The sequence below is a fragment of the Pan paniscus genome, chromosome 9 (genome assembly GCF_029289425.2).
Source record: "Pan paniscus chromosome 9, NHGRI_mPanPan1-v2.0_pri, whole genome shotgun sequence".
Classification (NCBI taxonomy): domain Eukaryota; kingdom Metazoa; phylum Chordata; class Mammalia; order Primates; family Hominidae; genus Pan; species Pan paniscus.
The window spans coordinates 65,891,267-65,916,449 of record NC_073258.2 but is presented as its reverse complement, the minus strand read 5'-3'; the positions used below and the strand labels follow the sequence as shown (position 1 = coordinate 65,916,449).

The window sequence follows — 25,183 nt, the reverse complement described above, 5'->3', positions numbered from 1 at the left end:
GGGGCTCTAGCTCCTTTTTCTGTACTGAGGCTGCCTTTCTTAAGACAATCTCTTTCCTAAGAAGTTTACAAGCCACTATAACAAGTCCTCAAGGAACTCCAGTGGGTGCCAAGCACTGGGGCTATGGAGTCCCATTTCCATTCTTTAGTCTGCTCTTCTGTTTGCCTGGATTTCCGCCATCCTTGTCCTCTCCCCAATGACTTGGTGTGTCTCTTTCGTCTGACTCTTGAAAAAGCAGCCAGGCCATGCACACTGGAAGTCTCCTTGAACACCCCAGGTGAACCTGGTCACTTCCACACTTTGTCCACACTTCCACTAGAAGGCTCATCACACTGTATCATAACTGTCACTTTACCTGTTTGCTTCCCCAACTAGACCAAGCTCCTTGAGGCCAGGGATTGGATATTTTTGTTCCTATGCCCCCGGTGCTTCACACAGCTCTTGGCACATAAGTAGCTGTGTGCTCAGCAAATTTATTTTATATGAGCCAATGGGCTCTGTTACTAAGGGGCTGATTGATGTTCTAACACCTACAATAAAGTGTGGTCCATGCAAAGTACATGAAAAGTGCAGACTCTTTTCAGAGGAGTTAATTTATTCATTGAGGCCAGGCACGGTGGCTCATGCCTGTAATCCCAGCACTATGAGAGGCCGAGGTGGGAGGATCACTTGAGGCCAGGAATTCAAAACCAGCCTGGCAACATGGTGAGACTCCATTAAAAAAAAAAAATCATTGAGAAAGAGAGGGAGACACAGAGAGAGGCAGCACACTAGCAGAAAGTTACCAACTGGCATGAGTCGTTTATTTGTGGGATGCTTTACGGTTGAGGAAGCTGGACCCCGCCCTTTCTCTTTCTGAGGTGCCCACAGCAGCCTGTGCAGTTCCTGATGATCAGCTCCATTTTCCAGACGGGGAAGCTGGGACTTAGAGCCCAGCTTTGTGACCAGCCAAGGTCACAAAGCTGGTGGTGGAGCCAGCACTAGCGCCCAGGTCTTCTTTCTCACATCACATTTCCTCTCCAGGGAGCAGTACAAGATGTTATTAGGCAGTAAGTGCCAAGTGAGCAGAACAGACAGCTGTAGAGCTCGAGAGTAGGGAGGGCGGAGGGGGGCGCTGGAGACCTTCCCAGAGGAGGTCTGGGAGCTGGGCCTGGAAAGAAGGCAGCTGCTTTGTCCCTCATGCATGGTTCTCAGAAATGCAGGACCACAACAATTAGTCTCTAGCCACATTCACTGGGGACACTTGTAGGGCTACAGACTCCCCAACTGTGGGAGATAAACGAGCATCAGCTATTATCTTCCTTTCTGGGTCCGGAGCAATTAGGGGCGGTAATTGTGCAAGCGCTGCTGGGAGTTGTAGTTCCCAGTCGCGCCAGACCGGCGAGATAGGGGAGAGCGCCCCCTGGTGCTTCAGGGCTTGTTCAGCCCAGATCTTGTTTGTGCTCTGCTGAGCCCCTCGGCCGCCCCTACAGGCTCACCCCAGTAGAATCCCTCCACCAGTCCCTTGAAGTCATGCTCCGACCTCCCCTACTCAGGTTCTCTCTCTCTCTCCTCACCATCTTCGGGTTTTCTTTCCACACTTGCTCATCTCTTTTTCTGTCCCTCTTCTCGAAGGCTTTCAGGTTCTCTTTGGCTGCTCCTCAGGCCTCTTGGCGTCTCTGGGCTGACCCAGGTCTCCGGTGGTAAAGGGACTGGAGCCCGTGGAGGCGCAGGCTCCAGAGTAGCTAGCTTTGCCACCCACCCCAGGAGACTGGAGGCAGGGCTGAGGAGTCGAGAAATGGCCTCGTTTCTCCACTTGGCCTTGGCAGCCACTGTCCAGCCCCAGACCCGCCTCTTTCCTTTTTGCTGGCCTCTTTTGTTCTGTCCCAATCACTTACTCACATGGTTGCCTTATTCTTTCTTTCTTTCTGTTTGACTCTCTTTAATGATATTTTCTTTGACTGCAGTGAAGGTGAGGGAGTGGGAGGAATGGCTTCTGGGTGGGACTAGTACATGTGGCAAAACCAAGGCCAAACATTGCTTTTTCTGGTCCTTGAGCCCCCTGGTTCTCCTAGTGCCTGGGCAGCAGGCTTCGTTGCTATGGAAACAGCAAGGCCCCAGAAAGCCTTGGCTTCTGTTCCCTAGAGGTCCCTGTCCACTTTCGTTGCTGGCTCTCTTCCCATCTCCTGTACCTGTCCCCGCAGGGCTTGCTCCTTTTCTTTATCCAGATAGCTGCGCTCATCCCTTCTTGCTCCCTCACAGCCCTGAGCCGTCTTCATTTCTTGTCTGTCTCTGTGATGGTTCTCCTTTTCCTGGCTCTGCCCCACCTCCCTCCTTCCCTCCTCCTTGCCACTCTTCCCCGCCTTACCCTCTTGTCTCTGCTGGGGTCCTCACTTTTGCTTTCTGGCCCTCCCCGCTGGTACCATAAGTAGACAGAGGAAGGGATTCAGACTGTCCCGATGTTGCCCAGGCCCCCACCAGCCTTGCTGCCCTGTGGCCTCAGGAAACCGGGCCTTGCCAGCTGCAGTGAGTGCTGTGCCAGGCTCTGGGGCAGCAGCTGGTGCCTTGGCATCCGGAGGCAGTGAGGACAGAGGCTGTGGGCAGCCTGCCTAGAGAGAGAGAAGCAGGCTGTGTGTGGAGGGGAGGGGATCTGCAGAATCTGCACTCCGAAACTCCCCCCCGCCACCAGCCCACTGCCTCAACACATAGCACTGCTGCTGAGCCCTGCCTCCACCAGGGGAAGGCAAGTGCTTCCTGGTGGCCCTGGATGCACCCTGGCATTGTGCCTGTTCTTGCTTGGGCATTGGGAGCATCTGTTGAGAATTCCTGCATTTGATTAGCTCGGCCTCTTCATAAAGACCCTCACGGCCAGTGTTGTTTGCCCTGCACCTGTCCAGTGAGGTAGGCAGGGCCAGCTGTGTGCCACTGCTTTTTTTTTTTTTTTTTTTTTTTTTTTTTTTTTTTTTCTTATTTTTTTATTTTTTATTTATTTTTTTTTTCTTTTTTATTTTTTTTCTTTTTTATTGATCATTCTTGGGTGTTTCTCGCAGAGGGGGATTTGGCAGGGTCACAGGACAATAGTGGAGGGAAGGTCAGCAGATAAACAAGTGAACAAAGTTCTCTGGTTTTCCTAGGCAGAGGACCCTGCGGCCTTCCGCAGTGTTTGTGACCCTGGGTACTTGAGATTAAGGAGTGGTGATGACTCTTAACGAACATGCTGCCTTCAAGCATCTGTTTAACAAAGCACATCTTGCACCGCCCTTAATCCATTCAACCCTGAGTGGATACAGCACATGTTTCAGAGAGCACAGGGTTGGGGGTAAGGTCACAGATCAACAGGATCCCAAGGCAGAAGAATTTTTCTTAGTACAGAACAAAATGAAAAGTCTCCCATGTCTACCTCTTTCTACACAGACACAGCAACCATCCGATTTCTCAATCTTTTCCCCACCTTTCCCCCCTTTCTATTCCACAAAACCGCCATTGTCTTCATGGCCCGTTCTCAATGAGCTGTTGAGTACACCTCCCAGATGGGGTGGTGGCCGGGCAGAGGAGCTCCTCACTTCCCAGTAGGGGCGGCCGGGCAGAAGCGCCCCTCACCTCCCGGACGGGGCGGCTGGCCAGGCGGGGGGCTGACCCCCCCCACCTCCCTCCCGGACGGGGCGGCTGGCCAGGCAGAGGGGCTCCTCACTTCCCAGTAGGGGCGGCTGGGCAGAGGCGCCCCTCACTTCCCCGACGGGGCGGCTGGCCCGGCGGGGGGCTGACCCCCCCACCTCCCTCCCGGAGGGGGCGGCTGGCCGGGCAGAGGGGCTCCTCACTTCCCGGTAGGGGCGGCCGGGCAGAGGCGCCCCTCACCTCCCGGACAGGGCGGCTGGCCGGGCGGGGGGCTGATCCCCCCACCTCCCTCCCGGACGGGGCGGCTGGCCGGGCAGAGGGGCTCCTCACTTCCCAGTAGGGGCGGCCGGGCAGAGGCGCCCCTCACTTCCCCGACGGGGCGGCTGGCCCGGCGGGGGGCTGACCCCCCCACCTCCCTCCCGGAGGGGGCGGCTGGCCGGGCAGAGGGGCTCCTCACTTCCCGGTAGGGGCGGCCGGGCAGAGGCGCCCCTCACCTCCCGGACAGGGTGGCTGGCCGGGCGGGGGGCTGACCCCCCCACCTCCCTCCCAGACGGGGCGGCTGGCCGGGCGGGGGGCTGACCCCCCCACCTCCCTCCCGGACGGGGCGGCTGGCCGGGCGGGGGGCTGACCCCCCCACCTCCCTCCCGGACGGGGCGGCTGGCCGGGCGGGGGGCTGACCCCCCCACCTCCCTCCCGGACGGGGCGGCTGGCCGGGCAGAGGGGCTCCTCACTTCCCAGAAGGGGCGGCCGGGCAGAGGCGCCCCTCACCTCCCGGATGGGGCGGCTGGCCAGGTGGGGGGCTAACCCCCCCACCTCCCTCCTGGATGGGGCGGCTGGCCGGGCCGGGGGCTGACCCCCCCACCTCCCTCCCAGACAGAGCGGCTGGCCGGGCAGAGGGGCTCCTCACTTCCCAGTAGGGGCGGCCAGGCAGAGGCGCCCCCCCCACCACCTGGACAGGGCGGCTGGCCGGGCAGGGGGCTGATCCCCCCACCTCCCTCCCGGACGGGGCGGCTGGCCGGGCCAGGGGCTGACCCCCCCACCTCCCTCCCGGATGGGGCGGCTGGCCGGGAGGGGGGCTGACCCCCCCACCTCCCTCCCGGACGGGGCGGCTGGCCGGGCAGAGGGGCTCCTCACTTCCCAGTAGGGGCGGCCGGGCAGAGGCACCCCTCGCCTCCCGGACGGGGCGGCTGGCCAGGCGGGGGGCTGACCCCCCCACCTCCCTCCAGGACGAGGCGGCTGGCCGGGCAGAGGGGCTCCTCACTTCCCGGTAGGGGCGGCCGGGCAGAGGTGCCCCTCACCTCCCGGACGGGGCGGCTGGCCGGGCGGGGGGCTGACCCCCCCACCTCCCTCCCAGACGAGGAGGGAGGACGCTCCTCACTTCTCAGACGGGGTGGCTGCCGGGTGGAGGGGCTCCTCACTTCTCAGACGGGGCGGTTGCCAGGCAGAGGGTCTCCTCACTTCTCAGACAGGGCGGCCGGGCAGAGACACTCCTCACATCCCGGACGGGGCGGCTGGGCAGAGGTGCTCCCCACATCTCAGACGATGGGCGGCCGGGCAGAGACGCTCCTCACTTCCTAGATGTGATGGCGGCCGGGAAGAGGCGCTCCTCACTTCCTAGATGGGATGGCGGCCGGGCAGAGACGCTCCTCACTTTCCAGACTGGTGCCACTGCTTAATGGCCAGAAGTGAGCCACTGGTAGAGCCCAGGTCCTCTGGTTTGTCCTGACTTCATATCCGGTTCTCTTCTCTCTGCTTGCACTCTGGCTTGTGCTGGTGTTGGACAGAAACCTCAACTTCTTGGTACTACTGAGTCATTGTCTTCTCACTTGTTACCAACTTACAGAATGCTGACAATCCCTCAGCCTCTCCCAGTAGTTTTTGCTTCTGCTTAAAAAGTGCCAGTGGAAGGGCCCTGTGCCGGGTGCCTATGGACATACATGCACACACACAGACATGCACACACACAAGGCCCAGGCCTGCTCTTGCCCTGTTACTCTCTGGGTACACACAGGTCACATCCAGGCACTCTTTGCCCTCCATCTTGGGCCTGTCTGCGCCGTCCTTGGCTTGGAGTAGGGAGCTGGGGGTGGAGATGATAGCTGGGGCTGTGGCCACCCATGTGAGCTCTGCCTGGTGGCCTGTTGCTATCCGGTGCATATCCCTGTCACCTGCATCGCCTTCGTGTGTGTCTTCCTGGCCCTTCCCCCATTCCCCCACCTCCCATTCTCCTCATCTGCTCCTTGCTGCACAACAGGCCTCTTGGTCCCATCCCATATGGTGAGGCTGAAACTGTCTCCAGGCACTGAGATTGGCCATCGCTGGAGGAGGGGCAGGAAGGGAGGTGGGCTGTGCGTAGGAGACCCTTGAGGACCCTGCCATACGGGAGGAGCACCCAGGGAGAAGTAAGGCAGAGCCTCTTATTTCCCTTCTATGTCCCTTTGTTAAGGGGAGTGGCCGATGGGAAGGTTGGTGGGGAGGAGACAGTGAGCACCCTCCGCTCTGCTGGGTCCTGTGGCAGAGTAATTGTCAGCTGTCAGTGTGGGAGCCACTTAGCAGCCTCCTGGTTTGGAAATGGACACAGGGGACATTGACTTTTGACAGCAGAGACGGCAGGGTCCTGAGAGGATGGTTGACAGGCCGAGGGAGGGAAAGGGGTCTAAAGCTACAGGTTGGGACCTCTGGGCTCCTGGTGCCCAGGACCAGTGCCTGCGTTGCTGGAGGGGAGAGGGAAGCACTGGTGTACCCTGCCCCATTCAGCCTTCTCCCGTTTCCCCACACCACGGCATCCAGGCAAGGAGGAGTTTGTGGCAACCTTCAAAGGCAATGAGTTCTTCTGCTACGACCTGTCACACAACCCCATCCAGAGCAGCACTGATGAGATCACACTGGCCTTCCGCACCCTGCAACGCAACGGCCTGATGCTGCATACAGGCAAGTCGGCCGATTACGTCAACCTGTCCCTCAAGTCTGGGGCTGTCTGGCTGGTCATCAACCTAGGCTCAGGTGCCTTCGAGGCCCTTGTGGAACCCGTCAATGGCAAGTTCAACGACAACGCCTGGCACGACGTCCGGGTCACCCGAAACCTGCGCCAGGTAGGGGGAGTGAGAAGAAGGCCAGGGATTAGCTATACCTGGGGCAGAATGGGGGTTGGGAGAGGGGGCTGCCGGGAGCTTGTGGTGGAGGGATCAGGGCTGGGCAGTGAGGTGTGGTTCTGGAGAAGAACAGGAGTTGGGGCTGTGAGGGTCCCGACATAAGGCTGCAGTGGCTGGCAGGCTTCAGAGACCAGGGAGCTGAGCTGAGGAGGCTCCAGAACTGTCCCTGGGCAGGAACCTGAGGGCAGGGGAAGGACTGGGCTCAGATTGTTGGGAGCAGCTGGGCTCTCGAGGGATGGGGCTAAGAAATCAGGTGATTTAGCAGGAGGGCAATTCAGGAGATGGGAGGAGTGAGCCAGTGCCTGAATGGGTGCTCCTGGGTGCCAGGGGGTGGGGAGGGGTTCCTGTGGAGTGGGCAGGCTTTGGCCTGGTGGAGCAGATGAGGGTGTCCCAACACTAGGGCAGCAAGGCACGAAGGCAAGGCTGAGTTAATGTGTGCGGGCAGGATGTGTTCTGCCCCCAGCCGAGGCTTTTTTAGGGCAGAGGCAGAGATGGAGCCAGTGAGGTGGTGGCATAGTAGGTAGGTGACAGAGAGCAGGAGCAGAGAGGGGGCTTGGCCCTTCATCTCCTCTGGGCAGGACATGCCCTTCTTTTCCTTCTCTTTCTTTCAAAGGAGCCAGGCCCTCCCAGCATCCATGGCTTGCTTTCTGCCTCCCCTTGGCTCCTGGGCAAGCCCACGCAGGTGCTCAGAGTCCTTCCTGCATTGGCTCCTGCAGACAGGAGCTCCTGTTCCCAGATGCTCCCACTGGACAGGTCCTCTTAGAAGTGGTCCTCTTCACCTTTCCCAAGGCCCAGGATGGCTAGTGCAGGTGAAGCTGTCTCTGGCCAGTCTCTTCCTAGTTATCTTCTCTGAACTTCCTGGTTCTAGCGGTGTGGTGGCTAACTTTCCTTGTCTCTCCTCTTGTCATCCTCCTTCTCCTCCCCTTCCTCCCACTGAAAGCCTCGTCAGCAGGCTCAGGATCTTGGCTGGCCTCCCACTCTTCCTACCTGTTCTCATTTCACACCATCGATGATGATCTAGTGGGGATACCTCTCATTAATGCCACTCCTCCTTGCCAGGAGAACACAGTGACTAATCCTGCTGCTTTTCCTCAGGCCTGCCACTACCTGTTGCAGCCAGGCTCCTACTAATGTGCCTATTCTTAGGGACCCCTGCGTTTCACAGAGTGACATGCTTGGTGGAGTCACTCCTTAATGCGGGGCTCCTCTTCTTGTCAAATCATCCCTTTACCCAATCAGAGGGCTGTCCCGCGTTGTCATTACCGAGCGCATCTGAGTGTGTCATGTGCATTTGTGACAGTTTCAGATGCCACAGACATTTTATTGGGGGGTATAGAGGAGTTGCCTCTAGTGCTTCCTGCTCACTTTGCTCTCTCTAGGACCAGCGCTGTCACCTGGTACCGACTTCGGCAAGATGCTCCAAGTTCAGAGTTCCTATCCGTGCATCATATGACCAAAAAATACATGGCACATCCATACTGGGAACAGAGGGGGAAAAAAAGACATGGTCCCTGCCCTTCCAGGACTTCAGCTCTTGAGGAGACAGGATGAGTCTGTTAAAAGTGAATAGAGCAAAGCCATGCCAGTGCCAAGTGAGCAGCAGAAACCTTAAACACCCTAGGACTCAAGTGATACCCAAGACGAGGGAGAGGTCTGTGGCTAGGGGAGGTGGGAAAGCCACACAGAGGAGGAGACACTCGGCCTCAGCAGTGCTGAGTGTAGACAGTGACCCTCGGCTGCTTCTTCCTGGGGTTCCCGGAGTCGAGAGTCCAAGCTGGTAACTGATGGAAACTTCTTCCCCTGGATTGTTCTACCAGAAGTCTCAGAGCAGAGAGGCAGGTCATATTGACCCTAAAGCAGGTCCTGAGGTCCACAGAGGGTGTCTGCTTAAAGACTTTGGTTTAGTGCTCTCTTTAAAAAGGGATTCTGGGGGAATTTCTTTTCTTTTTTTTTTTTGAGACGGAGTCTCGCTCTGTTGCCCAGGCTGGAGTGCAGTGGCGTGATCTCGGCTCACTCCAACCTCTGTCTCCCAGGTTATAGTGATTCTCCTACCTCAGCCTCCCGAGTAGCTGGGATTACAGGTGCCCGCTACCACACCCAGCTAATTTCTGTATTTTTAGTAGAGATGGGGTTTCACCATATTGGCCAGGCTGGTCTTGAACTCCTGACCTCAAATGATCCTCCTGCCTTGGCCTCCCAAAATGCTGGGATTACAGGTGTTAGCCACCACACCTGGCCTCAATCAAGTTTCTGTAGTGTCTGGGTGACATCCTGGGATTGGAACAACACTTACATGATAAAAAGGGTGATGATGGGTGGAGTGGTTTGAATCAATATTCTGTCTTCCCCAGGTTTTGTGGGCCAGGAGCAAGGACAGAGAGAAATGACATCTGTCTTCAGCCTTACAGGATAGAGTGCCAGGATCTGAGAACACTGTGGCTTCCAGGTTATTTTTCTCATTTGATTAGAATGGCCAGGGAGATGGCCTTCTGGGGAGGACCTACCTGAGAACCAGCACTGAGGGGTCTCCATTCCCTTTGCTTCTGCAGCCATGGGAGTGGGTCAAAGGCCAGCTCCAAAGACTGGAAGGAGGCAGAATTTCCCTTTTTCCCTTGGACTTGGTAATTATCCCTGGAATCATCTAGAGGCTCTCAGAACATAGCAGTTAGGACCAGGGGCACCTGATGAGACAGTGTCTCCTTCTCTCCTCTCTCTCCTTTCAAATCCAGCCCTCGAGGTCACTGTGACCGGAGGTGTCTCTTGGAGGATCTTGGCAGGAATTATTACCTCTGAGGATTCCCCGAGGTCTATTTTAAATCCTGGGCCCACTCTCCTCCCATACCCAGTATGCTTCCCAACTGCCTCCCACCACCATGCAAGCAGTGTGCAAACCCATTTCCTCATTAGCCAGCACCAAATTTGGAAGACAAGCTGGCTATCGAAATATCACATGGTGCTTTCTCCTGCCCAGCTTGGATAACTGCTCTCCTTGGTGCAGAGGCTTTCAGGAGCTCCTCCAGGTCCCAAAAATGGAGTCCCCAAGGATGCAGTCCCTCAAAGATGCGGTCTGCAAGGATGGAGTCCCTCAAAGATGTGGTCCCCGAGGATGGAGTCCCCAAGGATGGAGTCTCCTAAGGATGCATTCTCCTAGGGATGGAGTCCCCAAGGATGGAATCCCCTAAAGATGCAGTCCCCAAGAATAGAGTCTGCCAAGGATGGAGTCCCCTAAAGATGCAGTCCCCAAGAATAGAGTCTGCCAAGGATGGAGTCCCCAAGAATGGAGTCCCCCAATGATGGAGTCCCCAGAGATGGAGTCCCCAATAATGGGGGACTGCCCCAGGGGCAGAGTCCTCTAAAGATGCAGTCCTCAAGGATGGAATCTGCCAAGGATGGAGTCCCCAAGGATGGAATCCCCAAGAATGGAGTTCCCAAGGTTGGAGTCCACCAAGGATGCAGTCCTCAAGGATGGAGTCCAGCAAGAGTGTAGCCCCCCAAAGATGGAGTTCCCAAGCATGCAGTCCCCAAGGATGGAGTCATTAAGGATGGGGAGACCCCTGGGAGTCTTGGGATGCATTCCTTAGGAACGCATTCCCCTAAGGATGGAGTCCCCAGGGGTGGAGTCCATCAGGCAATTAGATTCCTTTCCTCTCCTTCCTGCCCAGGCCTCTCTCCCTCTCTGGCATGGTGTACACCCTGTCTCAGGGTCTGCTGTGCTGTTCTCCATACTCATCCGTGCCAATTTTCTTAGTTTTTCCCTTTGTTTTCACAGTTCTCCTACAGACACCACTTAGTTGCCCTCCTTTCTTTCTGGTGATATCCTAGATCTGAGGGTTGAGTCAGAAAGACCAGGTTCAAATCCCAGCTCTGCCAATAGTTTGAGTGCTTTTAGGCAAGTTATACAACCTCTGTGAGCTTCAGCTCCTCATCAGCAAAGTGAGAATGAGTCTTTTGATGACTAACTGGGGTATTGCCTTAAAACACTCAACACAGTGCCTGGCACGAATTAGTTGTAGTTTTTTCAATCCTTCAGGCCCAGCTTAAATGCCACCATCTTCAAAAAGCCTTCCTTGATCCCTTCCTCCAGCCAGCCTTCCTTCTTTGCTATGTTCTTTGAGCCCTTGGAAACGTGTATTTGAGCCGTCTCATCACATTCTGCCTGTGTTGTCAATATTTGTATTCATTCCTTATCTGTACTTCTAGGTGGTAAGCAAATTGGTTGCTTAATACCTGCAACTATTGAGTGTTTGTAGTTGTTTTCCTAGTAGTTTTTTTCTGATCCATTTGGTCTCTTTCCTGAAGGCAGCTGGTAAGGTTTTGGACACGAGGACCCATGTCCAAAAGTAGCAGATCTAACTACTTCATGTGAGCACTGAACTACTTCTTGTCCTCTTGGAAAAAAACCCTCCAATTCACAAATCACTTTTTTTTTTAACTTTTTTTTTTTTTTTTTGGAGATAGAGTCTCACTTTGTATCTCAGGTTGGAGTGCAGTGGCGCAGTCTCAGCTCACTGCAATCTCTACCTCCCAGGTTCAAGTGATTCTCCTGCCTCAGCCTCCTGAGTAGCTGGGATTACAGGTTCCTGCCACCATGCCCGGCTAATTTTTGTATTTTTAGTAGAGACGGGGTTTCACCATGTTGGCCAGGCTGGTCTTGAACTGTTGACCTCAAGTGATCCACCTACCTCAGCCTCCCAAAGTGCTGGGATTACAGGCGTGAGCCACTGTGCCTGAGCCTAATTCACTTTACAAGACCAGAAGAACACCTCTCCTGGTCCTTCCTCTAAATTTCCTCAGGACTTTATCTTTCTGTCACAGCGTTTCTCAGATTGCACTGTAATGTCTCTCCCCACTAGCCCCTGGCCTCAAGGATCTCATTTCTCTTTACTATCTCACCTAATTTTTATGACAACTCTGTGAGGTGGAGATATTATTCCCATTTTACTGATGAGAAAAACAAGATGCAGAAGGTTAAAGAACTTGCTCAAGGTTATCCAGTTAGGAAGTGGTAGAGTTGAAAGTCTGATTTTGAAACCACTCTGTTCCTCTGCCTCCAAGTGAGGGCCTGGTTGTTGTCATTGGTGCAAAATGCAAAGGAGGCTGGGGTTTGTCCTGTGCTTCTGTCATTCTTGGATGTTCTCAAATTTTGAAGCCATTTCAATGTTCTGCTTGTATGTCTGAAAAATGGGTCCCTCTTATGTGCAAGTGGAGTGAGTTCCTCTTCTCTTTGTCCTGAGCTTCTCTTACTCAAGGTCCACAGATTGTCTTCACCCCAGATTTTTATGATTTGTGTAAATATTCCCTCTCTTGGCTTTCTTGAGCAGGGCTGGAGCTACACTCATATTTCAAGGTGGAGATGGGGTATAGTTTTGTCCCGAGGCTCTCCTTTCTGCCTGGTGAATTCCTACAGTTGGTGTTTGAGTCAGAAAGACTTGGTAAAAATGACCACATGATATGATGTGTGACTTCTCCCGTCTGTGACTCTGATGCCCTTCTCATTCATCATGTGTTGTCATGCTTGTGCTCCCAGGCTCCAGGAGCTCTCTAGCTCTTTCTATGAGTGGGATAAAGCCTTTGTTGCTCATCTGTTAGTCTGAAGCCTCAGTTCTCCAGGTCCTGGCCATAGGGAAGGCCTGGGCTGCTGTGTACCCCTTCCCTGTGCTGTGTCCCAGGCCACCAGGAATGGGTTCCAGTGGAAGCTGCATTCTAGTATTTCACAACAATTGCCCCCATAAACATGATCTCCATTGGACTGGGTCTGGATCCTTAATCCCTAGGTCTAGAGGGGCCCCATCTCATCTACTCCAACCCTGCTATTTTTAAGAGGAAGCCTGGATCTCTTGTCAAATTAGTGGAAGGCCCAAGGGTTAGAACTCACATCTGTTTCTTCTCAATCCTGATTCTTTTTTTTTTTTTTTTTTTTTTTTGAGACAGAGTCTCGCTCTGTCACCCAGGCTGGAGTGCAGTGGTGTGATCTTGGCTCACTGCAAGCTCCGCCTCCTGGGTTCACGCCATTCTCCTGCCTCAGCCTCCCAAGTAGCTGGGACTACGGGCGCCCGCCACCACGCCTGGCTAATTTTTTGTATTTTTAGTAAAGATGGGGTTTCACCGTGTTAGCCAGGATGGTCTCAATCTCCTGACCTCATGATCCGCCTGCCTCGGCCTCCCAAAGTGCTGGGATTACAGGTGTGACCCACCACGCCTGGCCCTCAATCCTGATTCTTAATTTGCTGTTCTACTTCTTAAAAATGGAATCTTGTTCATAAAGTTGAAAACTTTTGAATCTTATTTTATTCTCCATAACCAGTTCTAACTCAAAGAGTAGTAATTGGATTTTTACCTCCAATGCCTTTTTCTTCCTGCCTTGTTCGACTAGTGCAGTGATACCAGACAACACTTACCTTTCTGGGCCTGGTTGTTTAGCTGGCCTGAAGCTAATTGTTCCTTGTTCTGAGTAGTTGGCCTCTTCATTTCATGACAGTCCTACCAGCCACCAGTACTAATCCTCTTACCACACGCTATCCCCGACTCCCATCACTGCACCTGCAATTAGACTCTTCTCTTGCTATGTAAACTGCTTCTGCATCACTAATAATTAATATTGGTTATTCAGCACTTCTTCCGGCTGCTAAATATTGAATTCTGTTATTTTTAATTATATGAGGCCCTTATTCAACATCTTACTGAATTAGTCCTGTGCCCACTGGTTATAACAGCTCTCTAACTAATGGATCTGTCCCTAGAATACCTCTCCCTCTCACAATCACACTCTCGGGGGTGCAGTTTAGTATTTAACAGGCATCAAGCAATAATGTCCCTCCATCTCTAATACTCTTAATTAAAGCTGCCTCAGTGCCTCTGACATGTCCTCCCCAAAGACAGGGGTAATTTGGAAGGTGGTTGTTGCTGCTGTCTGTGGCAATGAGAAGAGAAAATGAACTTAGAACCACATGAGAGTGGGGACACTAGAGATTGGAGTAGAAAGATTGGGCTTATAGCTTAGGGAAAAGTCAGGGATTTTAGAGGTTCCTTTTTATGGGTGTAGGGGAGTGAATTTCTGGTGCTGGCTGTGGGAAGTGGAGACTCAGGGGTTTATGGGTGTACATGAAAGGAGGCTGTGCTGCTGGGATAGCCTTACCAATTCTAGAGACTGGTAGGGGTGGTGGTGGTGGGCACTTGATTCTGGGAGGGACAGCAGCCCAGAGAGTAAGAGAATGGGGTTGGGGTGATTGAAGAGCCTGGAGAACTTTTGGGGAAAGTTCTGAAAATTCAAGGTGGACACGTGGGAGGAGTCAGCTATGGGTGGGAGATGGGGAGGAGAGGGAAGAGGGTCTGGAATAATTTGATATAATGTGTGAGCCATCTGCCAGTCCGTGGAGGGCAACATTTCCTTTTCCCTGTTCTGGTGGCGACTCACTCTCTCTTCCTTTCTTAAGGATGAGAAGAAAAAAAAACAAAAACAAAAACAGAGGAGCTACCCCTCTCCTCAGTGACTCCCTGGATCGATTTGCATATTCTCCATCCCTAGGAAAAGCAGGCATCCATGACCCCTCCTATGCTCCTTGGGAACCCCTTCCTTTTGCCTCCAAATGAAATTGGCTCTCATTCTTGCCAGTCCTTTGATTCTCCAGGGGTTATGCCCACTCTTCTCCCAGCCTGATAGCCAGCTGGCCCATCACCAACTGGTTAATCCATTAACCCGGCATGGCCACTGGTCAGCCAGTTGGCCAGCACCAACTTGCTCTTTAGCCAGTTCTCTGGAAAGCCATCTGGTTGATCAGTTAGCCAACAAACCCATAAGTCCATGGCTCCAACCAATAGCCCATCCCTCCTCACAGCCCTTGTTCCCTCCCTTCCTTCCCCTCCACTCTCTAACATTTCAGCTGATAGGACTTACTAATACTGCATAATTGAGTCTGCTTCTTAATCCCCTGCCTTCCCTCTCTCACCCTCTGTTGGAAAACCCCGTTGCCGACTCTGTGTGTACTACTAACACGCTTATAACCCAGGGGACCAAGGGATGGGCAGGGACAGGTGGGGCAAGGTATGAGTGAAAAACCGAACTAACCTTTCTGTCTCATCTGCGGAATGTCAGCCATCTTTAAGTCTTTGGTTTCTTGGTCCAGTTCTTTTGTTGTTTTCTTCTCTACTAACCAAGGTCTCTTAACTGTTCCCCTTCTCTGCAGACGGCTCTTCTTCGGGGAGGGGATGGTGGGGAAGAGGAATCCAGAGGAGGGGCGGGGTAGGGATGGGGAGAAGAAAGGACTTAATTTTTGTGTGTGTTTTATTTCTCCTCCCCCCATTATAATTTAATTTTCTTTAAACAAATACTTTTGCTGAACCTAAGGTGGGAGGGTTGGAACAAACAACCAAATATATATGGATATATATTTTTTCCTCCTTCCTTGAGTTTCACAGTTGGTCATTTTATTTTTCTTTTCTTTTCATTCTGTTCTTTTGTTGTTGTGTTTGTTGTTGTTTTTTGACACCCCCCTCCTCCCCATCCCCCCATATCTCCGGTGAAGCACGCAGGGATTGGACACGCTATGGTAAACAAACTGCATTATCTGGTAGATATCACTCTAATTGTCTTACCGTTTGGTTTGCCGTGGGTTTTTTTAACTGTTCGATTCTCCCTCTTTTGTTTCCTCTCCCTGTTTGGTTTTTTGGTTGTTTTGCTCTTCCAATTGTTTTTTGAGTCCTGGACAATCTTTAGATTTTGCTTCTCTTTTAGTTTCCCTCTTTCCCTTTTCTTTCTTTTTTGGTCCAAACTGAAATACAAAAGACAAATGGAAATCGAGGAATTTGGCTTGTCCCTGCTGTAATCCCTAACTCCTGAATTCAGATTCCTGGCCAGAGAGACCTGGGGGCAGGCCCCATGTTCATCGGCTCTGGTTAGACCAGCCCCGATGCCAGGCTGCTTATTTCTATTGCTTTATTTTGTTCTTTTCCCTCCCCTCCCTTGTTTTTTCTCTTTGATTTAGTTTTTTGGTCTCCTGAAAATCCATGGAAAACACCATCCCATGACATGCTATGCTCTGCTCACTGTCAGCTCCCTGGACAGGGCCGCTCAAGTTTGAGGAGGGGTCTGGGGGTGAGACCTCCAGTGGCAGCCAGTGGGGTGGGTTCCCAGGGGTGGAGGGCATGGCCGTGGGAGATGCGGAGCTGCCTGAGATCAGTCCAGACCTCATGCAAATCATCAGTTCATAGCAGTTTGGGGGCTGCCCCATGCTGGCTGCTCTGGGAAAGGTGCCATCCCCTCCCTCACTTCTCAGCCTTGAGGGTTCCTGGTTCCATGTCCCCCACATTTTGCATGGCATGAATGGTCTTTTCCCCTGACCAGGGATAGCGTCCAGTTCCCCCAACTGCTCCGCTGCTCTGACTAACACTGTGTTTCACACTGTCTTCCTTCCCGTCACCCCCTGCCCTCTCTGCCCGCTGCCTGCCCCGCATGGCCTCTGACAGGGGCTGGTTTCCTTCCCTGTTGAGGGGAGCCAGAGGAGGAGGCCTGCAGGGGTGGGAAGGGGCAGCATTGGTTGTCCTTGTCACCAAGCTCCTCTGTTTGGGTTGGGCTCAGTCCTGGTGAGTGTTGGTGTGGGTGTCTGTGTAAATGCAGCTGGTGTGTGTTGGTGTGTGGGTGTGACTGTGTGTAAATGTTGGCGTGACATTTCGGGGTGTTAGTGGGAAGCTGTACTGTGTGTGCGAGGCTCTGCTGGTGACTCTCCACGTGTGAGCTGGTGTGAGCTGGGGGCTGCGTGACTATGTGGGTTTTTGAGCCTGGTGAGGACTCTGTGTGGAGGTGGACTGTGGAGACTGGCCCTTCAGTCGCAGTGCCATGGCAGTCAGGAACAGGGAAGGAGCTGGGGCTAGCCCTTTGCTCCTTGCCTTGCCTCAGAGTGTGTGTGCGCAGGCCCTGCTGCGTGTGATCCCCTGGGATTCCCTCGTGCCTGCCCAGTCCTGGCTCTGCAGCAGCAGCCGGTTAGTCATCGCCTATTAATAATGCAGAGTGATTGAACACCAGGCTGGGGACCCTGCAGATGGACGTGTCTGCTCCCGTGGGGCCGGCGCTGCTTGGGGCAGCTGCCTGGCCTGCCCAGCCTCCCAGGTTTGTATGGCTGGCTGGTGAGGAGGGAAGCGTGACAGTTGGGGCTCCCAATCTGAGTGTCTCTCCCACTTCCCTAGGAGGCTCTACCTCTGAGGCTACATCTGGCTTTTCCTGATACTTTTGCAGATCCATGTTTTCCTGCACCCATATAGACTAGTGCCCATGGCCAAAGCCATTCCAGCCCTCCCCAATTTAAGACCTCAGGTGGCCACTCCCAGTGGTCTTGGTGTTCCAATGGGGCATACAGTGCCAGGTTTCTTGTTCCTCCAGCTGCTGCTTCTAGGAGTTAGCTGCTACCTGCCCGGCTCAGGCCAAGCCATTGAGTACCTGTCAGGAGCTGGCCAATTGGAACTTTCTTTACGGTGCTTCACTAGATAACCAACCTGTGACTTTAGGGACAGAAGGGAGGCAAGATCAAGCCATGTGGTACACCCCAAGCCTCTGGGGAATACCATCCTAGAATTAGGACCCAGCAGACTTTCCATCTAGCCTCAATTTGGTTAAAAATTGACCACATGGGCTGAGTCTACTAAAGCTTAGTTCCCTTATCTACCAAATGGGCTAATAGTGGTAATATACCTGCATTGCCTACTACATGGGGTCAGTGTGAAGATCAGGTAGAGTAATAGAAGTGAAAACATTTGTACTCTGTAAAGGAAATTGTAATGTTACTAAGCTTTATAAAATGTTAACTGGTTATCTCAGTGTTTCCAGGGCAGGGATGTTTTGTAAAGAAATGATTCTCTTCCATAGCAAACCCTGGAGAACACAGCATCTCTGGCCCGCTGGAGATCCTATTACCATCTCTTCTTAAGAATCAGTCCCAAAATAACTGTATGAAACCCTAGAATGCTTCAGGAATTGGGCTGGAGAAGAGGAAGAAAGATGAATGACTTGATTAAATTGGTTAAGAAGCAACAACCAGCTAGGCACCTGTAATCCCAGCTACTTGAGGCTGAGGTGGTTAAGCTGGTTAAGAAGCAAACAACCTGCTGGGCTCATGCCTGTAATCCCAGCACTTTGGGAGGCTGAAGTGGGTGGATCACCTGAGTCCAGGAGTTCAAGGCCAGCCTGGCCAACATGGTGAAACCCTGTCTCTACTAAAAATACAAAAAAATAGCTGGGTGTGGTGGTGGCCATCTGTAATCCCAGCTACTCGGGAGGCTAAGGCAGGAGGATTGCTTGAACCTGGGAAGCGGAGGTTGCAGTGAGCTGAGATTACGCCTCTGCACTCCAGCCTGGGCAACAAGAGTGAAACTCCATCTCCAAACAAAACAAAACAAACAAACAAAAAAAGGAAGAAGCCAACAACCAGCTATGCACCAGTAATTTCAGCTACTCAAGGCTGAGATGGGAAGAGTGCATGAGCCCAGGAGTTCAAGACTAGCCTGGGTGACATAGCAAGACCTCCCCACCGCCTGCTTTTTTTTTTTTTTTTTTGGAGACAGAGTCTTGCTCTGTTGCCTAGGCTGGAGTGAAGTGGCGCGATCTCGGCTCACTGCAACCTCTGCCTCCAGGGTTAAAGCAATTCTTATGCCTCAGCCTCCTGAGTAGCTTAGACTACAGGTGCATGCCACCACTCCTGGCTAATTTTTTGTATTTTAGTAGAGACAGGGTTTCACTGTGTTGCCAGGCTGGTCTCGAACTGCTGAGCTCAGGCATTCCACCCACCTTGGCTTCCCAAAGTGTTAGGATTACAGGCATGAGCCATCGTGCCCCAGCAAGGCACCATCTCTAAAACAAACAAACAAACACCCTATCTCTAAAACAAACACACACACGCACAAACAAAACAAAAAGAAGTAAACAATACTGTCTTGTTTCAGTCCTGGAAAGGAAAGTATCTGCTAAATTCTGAGTCTCTAAAGTCTGCACTTTCCTGCATGAGCAATACTGACTGATAAACAGATCTGGTTGCCTTTTGGTGGCCTCATAGACCTTCATAAATCTGTACTAGGAATCAGCTCTTTCAGCCAAGACCAGAGTCAGAGGCCTTGTAACAGGGTTCAATGTGTTCTGATTCCCAAGGCATCCCCCAGACAGGTTTTGGTTAGTTTCCAATTTATTTTTACTAACTCATTTATATGGACTATTTTCATGTTGTTTGAGCACTTCTTCTTGGGGGAGAGGGTGGATATAAAGCAAAAAGGCCAACCTTGAGAAGGTTGAGAAGTTCAGATTAGGTGTGATCAGGCTGATGGAGTTTGCTTGTACAAATAATGATAGTTCTTTGTACACACACTGGGACTCTTTGAATAGCTTTCCCCTTTTGAATATCATTTAAACTTGAATGCCTGGACTGCAAGTAGCAGGCAGAGATTGTTTCCAGTTAACAGATGGGGAAAGCTGAAGCCCAGAGAAAGCACCTTGCCTAGGGTCAGATAGCCAGATATCGAGGAGTTTCACTTCAGTTTTCTCATTTGGTGCTCAGAGTAAGCCTGGAAGAAATGGGAGCGACAGTTGTTAAACTCCTATCACAGATGAGAGTCAGAGGTAAAATGGGATTGTTCTGGAAAAGGATAAAGGCTGAATGAGAGCCCAGGATTTCTGACCTCTTTCCTCTCTATTCCCAAACTATCAAATCCAGACCTCAGGATTCATGACAGGGCTGTGCCTGCTGGTTCAGTCCATCTTCATAGTGTGTCTTTCCAACCCGAGTCTCTGGTTAGCTTCTGCCCTCTCATTGAACAGGTAGCTAACCCAAACCCTTAGCAGGACTTGCAGTACCTTACTCAGCCTGGAGACCCTTTCTTCCTCTTTGTCTTTGTCCCTTATTTCCACCCACTCAATCCTAAGGGGATGCCAGGACCTTTCCCCTAGACTAGTTGCTCTTAACCACCTTTGGCTCATGGATACCTTTGAGAATTTGATGACAGCAATGGACTCTCACAGGAAAAAAACCCACGGAGGCAGTTTTGCACACAATATCAAGGGGCTTGGAATCTCCCAAGCTCAGCCAGCTTGCCCACAAGTTAAAAATACCCACCCTCCGTCTTGTTCTCCCCAGATTAAGTCCCCCTCCCAAGGAGGTTAGTGACCCTGTGATCATCACAGGCAACTGAGAAAGGCTCCAGAAGATGGCAGAAGGATACTTCCCCTCTTCCTCAGCCTTTCTTCCTAAGGCATGTGGGCATGGAGTGCCCACCAATGTGGAGTTATTTATGGCCAGGACTTAGTTTCATATCCTGCACAGCCTGCCACAGGGGAGGTGCATGGAGCAGAAAGAGAGGTGGGGTCAGCAGGGAGGGCTGAGAGCCCACCCAAGTCACAGGCTGCCCCTTGTGTCCACCTCCAGCCAGCCTCTCTGCTCCTGGGGAGCACAGTGGGGGCTGGGCAGTGGGCTCCTGCTGCCTCTGCACCCTCTCCCTTCTCTGGCTGGACACAACTCTCCCAGGGCAGAAGCTCTGGCTCATTCCCCTTGGCCAGCTCAGTACCCACTCGGCCTGCTTGTCTGTATTGAGTGGGTTGGCATGGGTTGGGTGCAGACACTCTGCTGTGTCTCAGTGATGCTGTTTGGAAGGAGAGAGCTGGAAGGTCCCACTGCCCTGGGTAGGATGTGGTATGTACGCAGGTGTGTCTCGGGGTTGGTGATCGGTGGCGAATGGGTGGTGGAATGAGTGTTGGGTCGCCTGCTGTTGAGGAAGGTAGAGTCAAATGTCTTTTCTCTTTATTTTTCAACCCATAAGTGTCTCTGTCCTAGTGGTCACTCCTCTCTCTTTCCCCCCATCATCGGAAGGAAGCTCTCCCTACCTGCACCCCACAGCTCTGTTGCCTCCATCTCTGCTCCTCCCAATGCCCCTGCTCCTCCCAATGCCCCTGCCCCGCACGCCTTCTTACCTGGCTGCCTTTCTCTGGCCTGTCCTGCTGGGTCTAGCCCTCACTCTGCTCCTCTAACCTGCATGTGTCCAGCTGCAGTGGCTGTTCTGTGTCGCACGGCCCCCTCCCTTCCCTCCTCCCCCACTGGCCCCACCCCTTCCAGAAGATGCGTGGGGGGGGGGTTGGGGGGCAGGGGCATCATGAACCCCTGGGGTGGAGGGGGACCGGGGGAATTATTCCCCTGTTTCCTGCTTTTACTAACGAACCTGCCATTTTTGTGTCTGGACTTTGATTCGTCTGAGGGAACAGTCGGGTTTTACTAATCTAAGTCATCTCCCTCCTTGCCTTCCCCAGAGACCTTCCTCCATTCCCTCTACCCTTGGCTTCCTTTCCACCCAGAACCCGTCCCCACTTTCTCCCTCTACTCCCCACCTCTGGCTGATCCCTTTCCTCAGGGCACTTCCTTATGTTGTCCTTCCTCCTGCTACTCCACCCCTGGGTCATAAGAGGGTGATTAAGGCAGCCCTTTCCGGGTAGGGAGCACATGGGAGTGATCTGCAAAAAGCCCAAGGGGGTAAGGTGAGATTGTGCCCAGTCAGGAGGGAAACTGAGGAGGGTGTTTCCTCTTCTCTACCCCACACTGTCACCTCTTCTAAGTCTGAGAGTGCAAAGGGAGGGTGACTTTGGCAAAGGGAGTGGGATAGAGAGAGCCCATAGGGTGAGGGAGATGGCCAGTGGCTGGTGCCCTGGCTTCTGAGGCCAGTGAGGGAGGACACAGCTGAGGGGCTCAGGTGGGCTGAAGGCCAAAAGAGGAGATTCTCTTCCTGGGGAGCTTTGGGACCAGAAGAGCCCTTTCCCTGCGCTGAAGCAGGAGTGCACTTGAGTTTCTATCACCAAAGTCACAGGCTCCTTAGGTATTAGGTTCATAGATGGGGATGCAGGCAGTGTGGCCCTGGGTCATAAGGCGATCTTTAATGACTGTTTGCTGTATCCCCTGGATTATGTTCAGATTAGTGGGGTTACAGGGACATGTCAGGCTGGTGCCTGCCCCACAGAAGCTGACCAGTTGGGGTGACCAGACTTAGGCACAGGAAGTAATCAGCAGCCCAGTTCCTGGTCCCTCAGTGCAGCATCAGGCAGAGTGGAGATGGAGGGCTGGATGGAGCTGAATTTGCCCCAGGGAGGCTCATTCAGCCTATTACCCACTCCCTGTCTTATCCCTGACCTTTCATCCCGGTTCCTTCTTCCCTTTCTCCAGCCCTTCTCTGCCAGGTCTAATCTCGTTTGCATGTTTTTGTGACTAATACTTTGACCCTTCCCTCTTCTACCTAGACCCCTACTTCCCAGCCTTAGGGTGGGGTAGAGGGAAGAAGAAATAAACGATAATGACCAGCCCTCCCCTCAAATAAGACTCAAAAGCTTTCAGACTGCCCCTTTCCACAAAGACACCCCCTTACCTTCTGCTCTTGAACCTAGTTACCCCAGCACAAGGTTTGATGGTTCCCAGGAGGTGGAGAGTGGGGCTTAGCTCTACCCTATTCACTGCGAGGCTCCAGCCAAGCACAAGGGGGACTTGGGGTCCTGGGAGGGCAGGAAGCTCCCTTACCCCAGTTCTGCTCATGTCCCTTTGGAGTTCCTCCACCTCACCCACCGAGACCATGGACCCCTGGAGACCAGTCGCTGGAAGATGGCTGGTGGCATGTGCATATAGACTGGTGTGGGTGAGGAGGGCATAGGATGTGACTGGAAGGCCCCAATCTCTAGACTGTTCCCGAAAGAGAAATGGGGTGAGCTGTGGCCTGCAGAAGCACAGTGTTGGGCTAACCCTGAGCCAGCTTCCTGTTGACCCTGCAGAGCTCTGCCTTCTTTCCCAGCTGACCCTTCCAAACCACTGCCTTCCTAGAATAGGGGCTCGTGGTCTCATAGCCCTTGGCCCTTCTCCCACAACCTTTCTGGGTGTCTTGAACCTTGTGGGCTGCTTGTAGAGTTAGATTTTTTGGAGAAGGTGGGCATTTGCCTGGGGAGACCGGGAGAGTCGGAGAGTTTCCTGTCCTTGTCATGCCCCGCCCCACCTAAGATTACTTCTGCATTCTCCAGGCCACCGCTGAGCCCCGCTCCCTCCTGGAACACCAAGTACTCCCCCATTCCTGTTCATCCTGCTTTCTTACTGAACTTTCAGCCCAGGGGCAAGGTATTCATTAAGTTAGCCCTGTCCCCGTCTGTTCCCTAAGCTGGCCCTGACTCCCTGGAGTAACTCTGGTGGTGTCAGTAGACAAGGCAATTAGACAGGAAGAAGGAAGAGTGGGTTGATGTAGCTAAAGGGCTCCCCTCTCCTTTGGAGGCAAGAGAGTGACCTGAATATAAGGAGACCTGAGGAGTGAAGAGACAGACTCAGGAAAGGGCTAGAAGTGCAAACCTGGAGATTGGGCTGCAGGGGTGGAAATCAACCCCGATAGGCAACCCCAGAAAGTTTCAAGACTTCCCAGGAATATTTGAGTTCCTGGTCCTCACACTGCTATCTTCCATCTCCCTACTGGGTCCAGACTGAAAGACTTTCCAGCACCCAGCAGAGAGGGCTGCAGGTGAGTCTAAGCCACCAAGGTCTGGGGAACACCATTCTCTGGCACACTTTTGAAAGAAGTTCTGGAGTTACGTGTGTGTCCAGAGAGTACCTTCAGGAGAAGAAAAGTGAGGATGCCATTTGCACCCATCCTGTGCCCCAGAATGGGGGATCTGTCCTGGAGCCCCCATTCCTGTTCAGAGTGCCTTCCAGGAACTACTTCTTGGGGGACCTCATGGGGAGCTCTCCAAGTACCCTTCAGGCTCCTGCCTGCTGAGTTGGGGGCCAGAGGGCAGGTCTTAGCCCACCCTGAAACCATCAAATCTTGTGCTGCCTCCTTTTCCTCATTTCCTCTCTTCCCCCACTGTTCCTCCTCCAAGACAAGCAGACATAAAAATGGGGGTCCCCCTCCCCTGCTGCCCTCTGGCCCCTCCTTTGCCTAGCCGTAGCTCTTCCTAGGGATTTGATGTTGGTTGTCTCCTGTCTTTCTCCCTCCCTCCTGGGCTGGACAGGTGACCATCTCGGTGGACGGGATCCTGACCACCACAGGCTACACGCAGGAGGATTATACCATGCTGGGCTCTGATGACTTCTTCTACATTGGGGGCAGCCCCAACACAGCTGACCTGCCGGGCTCGCCCGTCAGCAACAACTTCATGGGCTGCCTCAAGGACGTGAGTAGGGCTAGGGAGGGGCTGCAGGCTGTTCAGGAGCCCTTTGTCTCCTGTCTTCAGCGTGACTTAGTCTGACCTGGCTAGTTGTCTGGGTCATCTGTTCCTTCCAAGTCCATGGTGGGAGACACCCCCCTTTAAAACCTAAGGCCCACTGACTCCATCAAGAGGCTTCTCCCCTTTGATTTCCTTGAGCCTTGGAAACCCCTATCCTCATAGAGGACCCTCAAAGGCAGCTGTGGTACAGAGGAAAGAATGCTGGGTATGAAGACTAAAGACCTTGCTTGAGTCCCAGCTCTTCCACTCATTGGTTCTGTGACTGTGGTCAAGTCACTTGACTGTCTGATGCTGAGTTTCCTCCTCTGTGGATGGGTAGTCAGTGCCTACTTCATAAGGTTGTGAGGGGCACATGAGAGTGTAAGTGAACATACTTCATTGAGTGGAAAACAGCTACCACATGTCAGTGGCCTTGTCATTATTATGAACTGCAATTTAGTGGGCACTGAGAACCCACAGGCAAGCCACCATGCTCCTGCTGGGCCAGAAGACAGGACAGAGGACGGGCAAGGGAGGTGCTTGTTCACAGCCTCTGTGTCTGAAGCTCTAGAACAGAGGCCTAAGCGGGTGGTCTGGTGGAACTGAGCAGGGGCTACAGGGGTGGGTGGCTGGGTCCCCTGGTGCTCGCTGCTGGGTGGGAGTGGCCAGGCCCTAAGCGCTTTCGGATTCTTTATCCCTGACCCCACCCCTCCCTGCAGGTGGTCTATAAGAACAATGACTTCAAATTGGAACTATCCCGCCTGGCAAAGGAAGGGGACCCCAAGATGAAGCTGCAGGGGGACTTGTCATTCCGCTGTGAGGATGTGGCTGCCCTGGACCCTGTGACCTTTGAGAGTCCGGAGGCCTTTGTGGCGCTGCCCCGCTGGAGCGCTAAGCGCACTGGCTCCATCTCCCTAGACTTCCGCACCACCGAGCCCAATGGGCTGCTGCTCTTCAGCCAGGGCCGGCGGGCTGGGGGTGGAGCTGGCAGCCACAGCTCTGCTCAGCGGGCTGACTACTTTGCCATGGAGCTATTGGACGGCCACCTCTATCTTCTGCTGGACATGGGATCTGGGGGCATCAAGCTGCGGGCATCCAGCCGCAAGGTCAATGATGGCGAGTGGTGTCACGTGGACTTCCAGAGGGATGGGCGAAAAGGTCAGGAGGCCTCTGGACCCTTCCCCTTCCATGGGCCACCCCTTTCCATCTGCCCTGACATCCTCTCCGTCTCTCTTCAGCGGGTCTCTTCTAC

The 25,183-nt window shown here is 53.3% G+C and overlaps 1 protein-coding gene across 27 annotated transcripts in view; it reads left to right on the top strand.

Moving 5' to 3' along the window:
• The window catches only part of NRXN2 (neurexin 2), a 118,167-nt gene that overhangs the window by 32,021 nt on the left and 60,963 nt on the right, over nucleotides 1-25,183 (top strand). For 15 of the 27 annotated variants that reach the window (XM_034932922.4, XM_034932906.4, XM_055094465.2 and 12 more), the window contains 4 exons: nucleotides 6,385-6,686; nucleotides 15,269-15,313; nucleotides 23,737-23,898; nucleotides 24,651-25,089. In XM_034932922.4, the coding sequence (XP_034788813.1) occupies nucleotides 6,385-6,686; nucleotides 15,269-15,313; nucleotides 23,737-23,898; nucleotides 24,651-25,089 (948 nt within the window). The remainder of the gene's footprint in view (nucleotides 1-6,384; nucleotides 6,687-15,268; nucleotides 15,314-23,736; nucleotides 23,899-24,650; nucleotides 25,090-25,183) is intronic. The other 12 variants (XM_034932920.4, XM_034932924.4, XM_034932927.4 and 9 more) reach the window with 2 other exon arrangements.